The sequence below is a fragment of the Triturus cristatus genome, chromosome 7, assembly GCF_964204655.1.
Source record: "Triturus cristatus chromosome 7, aTriCri1.1, whole genome shotgun sequence".
Lineage (NCBI taxonomy): Eukaryota > Metazoa > Chordata > Amphibia > Caudata > Salamandridae > Triturus > Triturus cristatus.
Window position 1 is genome coordinate 690530398 of NC_140590.1, and position 12228 is coordinate 690542625.

At 42.7% G+C, this 12228-nt stretch overlaps 1 protein-coding gene across 2 annotated transcripts in view; it reads right to left on the bottom strand.

Moving 5' to 3' along the window:
* The window catches only part of SLC39A11 (solute carrier family 39 member 11), a 2092456-nt gene that overhangs the window by 373074 nt on the left and 1707154 nt on the right, over positions 1 to 12228 (bottom strand). For both annotated transcript variants that reach the window (XM_085617335.1, XM_085617334.1), the window contains exon 7: positions 7627 to 7696. In XM_085617335.1, the coding sequence (XP_085473461.1) occupies positions 7627 to 7696 (70 nt within the window). The remainder of the gene's footprint in view (positions 1 to 7626; positions 7697 to 12228) is intronic.

The window sequence follows — 12228 nt, forward strand, 5'->3', positions numbered from 1 at the left end:
CAGAGTGTGAATTTCCGCACAGTGCTGGCGGCTTCCTTGCAGACCACGGGTGATTGTTCCTCAGTCACTGCCCTGGAGAAGTCTTTAGCAGGAGACATGTTTAAATGTCGGTTGTGTTCTAAAAAGTTTCTTGAAGCCAGGTAGTTTGGTTTTGCTGTCAAATCGGAGTCCAGGAGCGTTGTGCCCTGTAACCCCAAAGATCTTCATCAGGGGAGCGGCCGTAAAAGACGCGCGGCATGAAACAAGATGTGCGGCCGCAAGACGTGCTCTGTGGTGGAGGAGGGGGAAGGGCAAACTGCAGGCGCCGAGTGTGAGAGGGAGGAAGGACGGACATGAAGGCTAGCAGAATGACACGCAAGCAAGCAATGCGGAGAGAGGCACGCAAGGCTTAATGAGCCTTGACAGAAACCCACATGGCGGCTGCGCGCGTTCACGCGCACATGCACGCAAGCTTGAGGCCAGCAATAGCCTCTCTGGTAGCACTTTGAAAATCCCCTTACTAAATGTCTCGCAGAGCAGCGCATGCGCTGGCTCAGACGAGACCTAAAAAACCAATGTAAAATAGAAATCAATTAAGTGAGCGTGGTGTCCCTAGCAGGCGCCGCGCTTATTACAGTAATTAAAAACATAGAATTTATAAATACAAGCTGTCGCCATTGCGCCAAAAAAGAAAAAAAACGTGCTCCCCGACCTAATTGAAGGGGACCGTTTCACGCCGCCAGCACACAATCCAGTCCGGATGGGCTGGCCGAGAAGGAGACAGGGCGTTCACCATGAAGCCTCGTTTCCAATCGGAGGCCAGCGTTTAACAGAAATAATGACGACGGCCAATGGGAAGGATGGGCGGGGCTTCAAGTCCCCTTCCAAAGTCTCCCTGATGACAATAGATCTCGCAGAGCGAGCAGCGCTGCAACGCTAGGCGAGAACTAAAAAAGAGCCCCTCACTTCAACTACTTTAGACTTCACACATTATTTCTCAAGTTGTCAAGAGGATAAGATTTGTACTAGAGGCATGGCTCTAAAGTCAAGTTGGGTGTGTCTTCACTCATACGTGAGTGGGTAAGAAATTTTGAGCCCACAACACGGGTAGTTATCAGAATTAAGCAGTATGCACAGTTGGATACAATGATTGTTATGATTATTGTTAATAATAACAACAACTCACGGCTGATATGTATCTATTTTATCCACTTTTAATTACGAATATTTGCCTGCATTTTATAGATGTATTAAATTAATCTTATTTTGAATTTGTATAAGTGATGGATTTTTCAAATGCAGGGACAGACAGGCATGTAGGGCAACCAGGCAGTGCCCGAAGGAATGGTCCGAAAGGTCAGTGTGGGGGCTGTTTTTTGGGTCTGTGTTATGTTATGCTGGACCGGATTTTACTGCTGATTTGCCCGACATTAAAACAAACATTGCCTGCAGCAAGTAAACATCTTTGCAGTCTTCCATACTTTGCAAGACACTTATGCAGCGTGTCTTTACAAGTTAAAAACTGCCCATTTTGCAAACATGGGCCACTTTTTTAGTTTTAAAATTCACTAATTGGGGGCCACTTTTATTTTGGTACCTGGGCCGATTTTCTCTCCCAGTTCGACCCTGTTCAAATGAAAAAGCAATTCATCTTAAATACATACAATCTCCGAAGCTTAGTGAACTCAAGGGCAAGTGGGCAATTCTAGAAACAAGTACCACAGATTGTCAATTTAGGGGTAAATGGGCAACCAAAGTCTGAGTTTTGTCAACAGAGAGACCGCAGAGAAATCCCAGTAACAAGCAATGCCAGAAATGTCTGCAACCTTAGGAACCAACCACTAATGCAAGCTCAATGGCAAGCACCTCCTCTTCATTTGGTTCTGATTCTGAGGGAAGGGCTGGAATGATCCGAGGCTTACTTGGTGGATGTGTGGGACAGAACACTCGGGTACAGATAGCACATGAGTAGCACACAATATATTGTCTATTTATTGTTGTGACTTTATAAAAAGTATAAGAATTAATTCATGTTAGTTTAAGGTTAAATAGTGCAATACAATGTTGTTTTCTCCCACCATACCATGTGGTTTTGGTGCATGAGGTCCAAGTTCACCTGAGAGACGGTGGAGCTTCCAATACAAGTAGTCAGTATTCTTTGCAGGTACACTGCTTTAGCAAGACAGTGCTCAGTCAAGTCAGGAAGGTGCAAGATAGTATATACTTGGGTCTTATGCCACTCTCTTGTGGGTAAACATGTAGGAATCTGGGGTGTGTCATGACCTGTTTTGGCTGCCAAGGAGCTTTCGACCCACCATACCTGGGTTGCGTAGAGCAGTAAGTCCCTATGTTATGCTGAGCATTGCCTTCTCACACTTTGTGGTGGGTGTACATGCAGCACATAAAATATTATGTACTAAGGCAAACATCACAATATACCACCAGGGTTTGCAGATTCAACACAGATAGTTATTTAGCCAAACAGGTACGTGTTTTATGGGCACTCAGTAGTACCCACAGCCGTAAGTACACGCCACTCTTCAATCTTCAGCTGCACGACAGGGCCTCCTCCCTAAAGGATGCTATCACTATAACAACAACCTCTTTAAGGACTATTCACAGCTGGAGGAGCAAACATTGGAAAAGAAAATAGGTTTTGCTTTCATTTTTAATCCTTACTAAAACAAGATAAAAAACTTGCTGCAGTGAAAAAGCTACAAAAAACGATTGGTTTCTGCACACAATGTATTTATGAGATAGTGTGTGACGATTCAGTGTACTTTGAGATGTAAAATTACCTCTGGTGCATTGAAAAGCAAACACTCTACAGGAGGAGCAATGATATATGAAGGCCCAATATCATTAGAAGAGAGATAAATACTCCTTTAGGGGCAGCCGCTGTGAGTATATTTGAGCAACAAGGCTCTTTGTAGGTCTGACTTAACAGTGCAGATGTCGGTATAGATATATATATATTATCTACTGGCGGTCACCAGTAGATAGTTATAGTTAGGACCGTGTTTCCATAGGAAATCTGAAAATTCTATTTTGAATAACTTTGGCGCCGGTTGACGAATCCTCGCGAACTTTTCACAACTAATGGGGCGCTCCGCTCAGCTCCTACCCTGAAAGTCTCGGGGTGATTCGTCAAGCAGGGGCTGAGAAAAAAGGGGGGTCCCAAAACGCGTTTTCCCCATGCATTTTTCCATAGGACCTTTAGACACAGCTACAGCCCGAACGGCTGAACAGAATTACTTGAAATTTGGCAGAGAGGTAGCCCTCAGGTCAGGGATGTGCCTTTTGAAGGTCTCGTGTAAATCTGTTCAGTATTTCCTGAGAAAATAGCATTTAAATCAATATAAATATCTATAGGCGCGCTCCGAGCGCGTACCGTAAGCTTACCGTACGCGCACGCCGCCGTGCGCGAGCGCGATTCTGATTGGTTGTTAGATCTTAGTAAACATTCGAATTGGTCGAAACCAGGAAGTGTCGGCCGCCATTTTGTCTCTCGCAGTCTGAGGGGGTGAAAAACAAAGGTGGAGAACGTGAAAAGGGGGCAGGGTGGACAGTTCCTGACCCCTAGCCTTTGTCAGGGGGTCCCAGAAGGACCCCAAGGGCAAAAATTAATTGTAATTTTTTATCGAAAAATCGCGGAATGCGCGTAGCGTACGCGCACAACGGAAAAATTCCGCGAACTTCGTGTACCGATTCCGCGAGTAAGCGTACCGCGCGCGCACAACAAAATAAATAAATAAATAAATAAATAAAATACATAACTTAGCATTTAAAAAACCGTACAAATTCCCTGAAAAAACCATAGGTTTCACACACGTTATAGTTAGGAATTAGCATTTAAAAAACCTTACAAATTCACTTAAAAAACCATAGGTTTCACACATGTTATAGTTAGTAGGACATTTCACTCGTGAAAAACCAATGAAATTCCCCCGTTATAGTTAGTGCAGGCAACTATAACTCACGCGACCGCAATCCTCTGCTGATGACGTCAGATATTACATCACTGATGACATATGTGTTTTTCTGAAAAAAAAATATTTGTAATATATGTATAGCTAAAAATTAATGGAAGAAGACATGGGTAAATAAGTGTCTAAATACAGTGATGTAATATCTGACGTCATCAGCAGAGGATTGCGGTCGCGTGAGTTATAGTTGCCTGCACTAACTATAACGGGGGAATTTCATTGGTGTTTCACGAGTGAAATGTCCTACTAACTATAACATGTGTGAAACCTATGGTTTTTTAAGTGAATATATATATATATATATATATATATATATATATATATTCACTGAAAAAACCATAGGTTTCACACATGTTATAGTTAGCTGGACATTTTACTGATAAAAAACCAATGAAATTCCCCCGTTATAGTTACTGTAGGCAACTATAACTCACGCGACCGTAATCCTCTGCTGATGCTAATACTGTATTTAGACACTTATTTGCCCATATCTTCTTCCATTAAATTTTAGCTATACATATATTACAAATATTTTTTTTTCATAAAGACACATATGTCATCAGCAGAGGATTACGGTCGCGTGAGTTATAGTTGCCTACAGTAACTATAACGGGGGAATTTCATTGGTTTTTTATCAGTAAAATGTCCAGCTAACTATAACATGTGTGAAACCTATGGTTTTTTCAGTGAATTAGCAAGGTTTTTTAAATGCTATTTCCTAACTATAACGTGTGTGAAACCTATGGTTTTTTCAGTGAATTTGTACGGTTTTTTAAATGCTAAGTTACTTTACGCCATTTGTGGCGTGCGCGCCCACTTAACGCAGTTCGTTCCGTGCACGGTTTTTATCAACTTTAATAAGCCCTGTACATTTTGTGGCCTTCGGCCACCAAAAGCACAGGGGGTGAGGTCAATGTGGATAGTGTTTTTTTTATTTCGATTTTATAATTTCATGTTGCCAAAATTACGTTTTTTTTCTCTATTAATAAGCCCTGCACATTTGGTGGCCTGCGGCCACCAAAAGCACAGGGGGTGGGGTAAGTGTGGATAGTGTTTTTTTTATTTTTATTTTTTTACCGTAAGCGTACGGTAAGCTTACGGTAAGCGTACGGTAAGCGTACGGTAAGCGTACCCCGCGAAATTGCCGAAAAAAAAATAAAACCGTTTTTGCTCTTGGGGGATGTTTGGGGACTCCCTCAACATGACTATGTGGGAGGGAGTTGTCAAAACAGCCCCGTAACATGTTTTTGGCCATCATGTTTGATAAACAACACTCAGTGCGAGAGACAAAATGGCGGACGCCGCTTCCTGGTTTCGGCCGATTCGAATGTTTACTAAGATCTAAGAGCCAATCAGAATCGCGCTCGCGCACGCCACCGTAAGCTTACGGTAAGCGTACGGTAAGCGTACGGTAAGCGTACCGTAAGCGGGCTCAGATATATATATTGATTTAAAGGCTATTTTCTCAGAATCTACTGAACAGATTTACACCAAACCTACAAAAGGCACTTCCTTGACCTAGGGACTACCTCTCTGCCAAATTTCTAGTAATTCTGTTCAGCCGTTCGGGCTGTAGCTCGTTCTAAAGGTCCTATGGAAAAATGCATGGGAAAAACGCGTTTTGGGACCCCCCTTTTATCTCAGCCCCCGCTTGACAAATCCCCCCGAGACTTTCAGGGTAGGAGCGGAGCGTAGCGCCCCACCTATTTTGAGAAATTCGCGAGGATTCGTCGACCGGCGCCAAAGTTATTCAAAATAGAATGTTGAGGTTTTCCTATGGAAACGTGGTCCTAACTATAACTACCTACTGGCGACCGCCAGTAGGTAATATATATATATATATATATATATATATATATATATATATATATATATATATATCCACAGCAAAATGTCCCTGCGGGAGGAGCTCTTCGTAGCTGGTGCTGACGGCGAGGTAAGGACAACCTCGCAATTTTATCAATCACATGAAGAAAATCACACTCAGGTATTGATATAAAAGCCCCTAATAAACTAGTGCGATACACCTATGCCGGACAGCATCGCAAATATGGACTGAAAGCACGGAATCGTGCGTGACTTAAATAAAGAAACTACCTAACCCACAATGCCTCATTGTGGGATAATGTGGAGCCAAGGTATAAATGAGTGAAACAAACATAGGACTTATGTTACTACCGTGATCAGGAACTGTGTGAGTTCGAAAGGCGTAGGTGGGGAAGAGGAAAAGGTCATTAAAACTGAGCTGATAAATCCAAGAGGCGTGCGGCGTTTTTTCTTCATGTGATTGATATATATATATACATATACACATAGTGAGATCTACAAAGAGCACAATGGCAGGAAAAGGCCCTTTCCTATTCTTAGAACTCGCCGTCACAATACAGTCTCCGATTCAAAGATAAAGTATAAAGATACTCATCAAAGTTTGTCAGTTAGGTGGTAATAGGCGTTAGTGTGTGTTGTGATAAGTGAATGCCACTGGCATACAAAATAAAAACCACAGGTGGCCCATCCTTCTCTGTTCAAGCAGCCAAACTATGGAACTCTTTACCTCCAAACAGAAGATCCACATATAACTACCTTTTCTTCAGAAGATTACTCAAGAGTTGGCTCGGCCCCACATAACCACCATACTCAAACAAAAATATACAGCATATCCCTGTGTATGTAGGCATTTATTTGGACTATATATGTGTATTTACATATGTGTATTCCTTTGTATAAATATGTATAATAATTATGTTTATAAAAATATATTTGTTAGTTTTGCTTAACAAGTGTGCATATTACTCATAGTCATATTTTTCTATGTTTAAAGTGTATATAGGTCACTGCAGAAATAAGTACATTTTTATCATAAGTATCTACAATTGCTTCACTATCGAATTACAAAAAAAACTTAGCATAAACTATAAAAATAAAGAAATTAGCTTAAAGTACAGCAACACTTTAATGTCTGAGTTTATTGAATACAACTTAAATCTACATGTATTACCTTTCTTATACATATATACCTTCCATGTACTTATGTATCTTTATATTTATCATTTTACTTCTAATTCAGCAGATCCAATGCACTACCCTATATCTCACCTATACCTCTCTCAATATATCCTCTACCTCCACTCTCAGACTCATCCTAACCCCCGTTCTACTACTATGATCCCCAAAATAACCATTTCTAGACTCTTCCCTCCTCTACCGTCCTTGAATCACCTCAAGCCTCTTTGACTATTCAGATCTCCCAAACAAGCCTTTCTAAGCCCTTCCCTTGGACTCTACTCCTCCACCTCCCCTTTACTCATCTCAAACCTCCTCCTACTGCTATCCAAAACAACACTTTCTAGACCCTTCCCTCTTCTATCCCTTCACTACCCTTTTCAATTCAACTAACAGACTCAAATGTCCACCGCTCAAATTAATTTGATATCTCCCTATACTAACACACCACTAATACTTTTTGGGTTCCCGAGTGCAGTGCTACTCGCTGAAAAGTGCTTTGACGCCTCATCAGGGTTAGTAAGACCTATTATAGATGCAATTACAATGTAACCTTGGATTGTGGAACAGTACTTCTATCCCAGGAAGGCATACTTTGCAAGAAGTGTGGTATAAAAATAATTGTTTCAGTAATGAATATGGAGCCCATGGCACTTACCTTGCACTTTCAAATGTTGCTGATGCACTTTTTCCTACAGCTCCGAAGCCAACACCAACTGCCAGGCCCTCTAAAATACAAAAAAACACCTTTATATTAGAAGCTGAAATGGTAATAGGAGGGCTCCCACATTGGCTATTCATGTTCCACAAAACCTTCATGAATACACTGAGGAAATACACACACACACACACCCATTGCAAGCAATTGTTTCCCCAGGCCCCATTTGAGATGATGAGCCTCATGACTTGCCATGAGCAGGCATCTCAGAAGGGTCTTCCTTTTGTGGTAGTGATTGGACAGCGGTTAATAACTTTCAAGTCAAGACCAATACAAAGCTAAGGAAAATACACAAAGGAAAGACTTAGGTGTAAGAATACATTCATGGCCTGAATCGTTCCCCCTCTATGGCTGTGTATCATTTTCTTAAAATAATGCTTGGTCTGAAAGGGCCCCACGACGATTAGAATAGAGGCAATAATTGGAAAATACACACAAAACCACTCTGCATCGTCTGGTCTTTTACCATGGCCTTTCCAGGGCTTTAGTAGAAACTTTTTCAGGAGCTCCAGGGGGTCACTGGGCTCTGATTGTTAAAATGAGAGCCTTTTGCCACTGGTGACCTGGGACTCAGCCTTACTGCCAAACCCAAAAGTAAGCATCAAGTACAATCCCATAGCATCTGACCATTATTGTGGCAAGCATTGAGCAGTCCAAGGCTGACTTAGGGAGGTGGTGACTCAAGTCACTACACCATCTAATAGCAATAAGTAAATCAAGATTCATCCAGTGCTTTTACTACAAAGGAAAAGTACTTTACTTGTACACACACACACACAATACTGTACAAAATAAATCCGAAAGACACACTGCATTTGTTAAATTAGTGTACTTGGGGGGGCGGGGCACAACCGCTGCTCTTCCCTCTCAAAACCTCTTGTGGGGATTGTTCTGTTCAGCTCACGGCAGGCCCTTTTGAGGGGTTCCCATGATAAATGGTCCACTTCTTGAAAAGACTCCCCCCATCTTCGCGTGGGATTGCTGTGAGGAGTAATAAAAATGGGCCTCTTTCGGCTCTAAGCCCCGAGTTTCATATAACCTTTGGTCTCTGATGCGGTGTAGGCCTGGTACACAGTTCCCTAGGTGGTCGGTGGGCTAGCCCCTCCATGTGATGTGCTCCATGCATGTCCCACCAAACTGGATCATCAGCTCATAGTGTGGTGTGCAGTTACAGCGTAGGGCCAGTCAAGTAATCATCGCCTGCTTCAACACCAGTAATTGACCGATGGTGTTCGAGATCCGTGCTCTTGATCCATCAGTCTTTGCCTTCACAGTTTCTTCCCAAAACAATGCTTGTAGCTCAATCTTGATGGATTAAGTTGTCGTTTTCGTCGAATGCCGGCTCTTGAGGACAGGTCAGTTTGTGATGACCATAGGATGCATTCAGGAGTTCTTAAGTGCCCTGCATTCTAGACACTTCTGCACAAACGTGGGTTTACTATTGGCAATTTGAGTAATCTTCAGGAAGGTTCAAAGGCATGGGTACTTTCAAAGCAATGCAAATACTGCGGGAACACTTGGGCCTCACAGATGTCACCCATCAGTATGAGTGGTGCAGGTCCTCATGAGTAGAAGCAGCAGTCTAAGTTCATTGTTAGGCACCTCTCTTCTCGCAGCATCTTCCTTGTGCAAGGTCACCATGAATGCCTCTTCTGGGCAGTTTTTCAGCTCCCACCTTCAAGCATGGCTGAGGCAGCCCTCTCTGGCAGGCTTATAGGACTTTCCAAGGTTTCTCTCCAGAACATGTTGAGGCCTTTTTGAAGTAGCTGCCACAATTCTGGAGAATACAAGGATTTCTAGGTCACAACAGGTGTGGGCCAAAGGCTCCCACACTCACCTAACTGTTCAACTGTGGAGGGTAGCTCTTCTAGAGAGCAACAGCCCAGGAAAGGGCATGCGGAAACACCCTAGCTTCAAAGGGGCCCTCTATCTCCTGTTCTTAATACACCTCAGTTGTACGGACTACAAAGGATCCTTGGACAATTGTGGAGTGTAAGGAACCCTGCAAATTATTTCTGCTTTCTGAGTTCTCCCTTCAACCCTTTATCGTGGGTACCACTAGAATGTAGCAAAGACAAAACGTACCCTATTGCACCTATTGCCACACATGCTTCATACTTCCATCCTCTACACTAATGGGTACATATATGCAAAATGCAAATAAAGTGCATATAAAGTGCCCAAACCTGCTGCACGGGACTGGCAGATCAGTTTAGAAAATAGTGACTGCCTGTAGGCGACAAATAGGAGTCAACAGGTAAAACAGCCCTTCCTGCTACTAAATTCTTATTGATCTTAATACTGTAACAATTTTCAGTGCTCTAAAGCACAGTGAGCTGACAGTAGCCACACTCATCAAAAGCAGGATGCAAATGGTGTGCGCCTCTGTCCACAGAGCAATGCTCTGGGGTGCCATCTTTGTCACAATGCATGACCGCTGTGTGTGATACAGTAGGGATCAGAAAACTACAGCTTGATAAGGTGAATTTGAGGCCGAGAGGATGCTGCAATAAGCCATCCATTGGACCTTTCTCCATCCCAACTTTTCTGCATTTGTATAACAAAATAAATGGGCACATTTGAACATTGATCTGCTTCCGGATTCTAATTCCCAGTGACTGAGAAGAGAATTTGGGTGGTTTGATTGAGAATCTTTGTAAAATTAAGCTTTGGTATAAAAACCTGTTTCTACAATTGATTTCTCCAATATGTTCAACTACAGGATGGTGGGATTGCTTTACAAGGTGGAAACTGAAGCAGCCGCCCGGTCCAAAAAGTTGGGATGGAGAATTTGAGACTACTGCCTGTGAGATTGGAGGAACAGCTAACATGAGAATTAAGTAATATGTAATATAGTGCAAAGTATTATTTTATTCACTAGATTGCGTAAATAAAACTTGAGGTAATGATCATCTTTGGGTGGGTTACGTTTATGAGGAATTGTTGGCAGGACTGATAAACAGTGTAGTTTACAAACAAAACTGATAAATGGAATGATTGAATTAAAATCAGCCACTGGTAATTTCTTAGGGTCGCACCCCAGTCCATCAATATTTTGCACATCATGCCACCTTTGGGCCCAGTCATATGCAAATCAGTCTTGACACAGCAACAAAATAACAGTAAAGCCAATGTAAGGGGGAGGCAAAAAAGGTTAAAGATTCTGGACTCAAATATAGGACATGGTGGTTTTAAGGCAAATAGAGGGTGGTTAGATCTGAAACTCAGTCTCCTGATATGGGTACACAGGCTGAACATATTGGATGAGCACGGAGGGGGCATGCCATGAAGACACTTACATGTAGTCCTTATTGGAAGGTGATGGTTTAAGGGGGCAGAATAAAAAGATTCCGGGTAGCAAGGTCTATCACCTCGTCCGTGGGGGTATGGGAGTATTATGGGATGTGTCCCAAGTGTTCACGTTTCCACGTTCCCGCTTGCTCACTCGGGGTGAAAGGTGGGAGAGGAGGGTAGGACAGGAACAGCCAATGGCTCTGCTGCGACAGTGAAAGAATGCTCCTACAACACCTTTCATTCCATTTTATGCTCTCCTAGAGAATGAGATATGTTGTTCTTACTCCTTAGGCCCTCATTACATGTTTCATGATAACCCCTATTCGAGTACAAAAAGAGTGTCCGCCCAAATCGGGATGCCACATTTTGCAGTGAAACACTTACTTTCAGGGTTTTCTAAAAACATTTCACCTGTGGAATACAGGTGGAATATATGTGATGGAAGTGACCGGAATGAGGGTCAGGCCTCTGGAAACTGCTGTGCAAACACAAAGTCCCAGCTGTTCTTCTTTTGAGGGTTTGAGTTTTTAATGCTGTGCAAATATCACAAGTAAGTATTGTACTAAACAGTGTTAAGAATTCTGGATGTAGTATAATGGTATCAGTTTTCACATGGGAGTTGTAATGAGCCTCTCAGTCCTGCACATTTATACCTGGTTTCTAAAAATCCTGTTCTTTCTCTGCCTCAATAAGTTTCCCTCTCTTCATACCCTTTTACATCTGCTTGATTAGGAGGACCACAGCTTCTGCCCACAGGGGCCTTGTAGGGCTGGGATTGGAACAGTGTTGGGGCATCTGCGTTACTAGCGTAGGGTGTCTGATATGTGGAGGTCTATGTTCTGACTGCCAGTCAGTCAGGAGGACATTGAGATTCGCTTTTTTCACCTGACATAAGTAGGTTCTAGACTTGTCCTGTGACCTTCAGGGTATCACCAAGCATGTCCTCACTTGCTAACAGTCGGCTACCATCCCCGTTATGGAACATAGACACAAAGAACAGCGGTGGCAGAATACCAGGTGTTGAGAATCCTTATTATGACCAGAACATTTTATCGAAGTCACCGGATTGGCCACTTGTGTGAAGTTCTGCTTCTATGCGCTTACCCAGTCCTTCGTGCTAACATCCTAAGTACGTGTTACATATGACATGATGTGTGTAGCCTGTGTGGTACTTGCATTGTAGGTATGACTAAGCCAGAGTAGTGGAGGTCAGTGGAATCCATTTTGGATCCCCATGGCCTGGCTGTA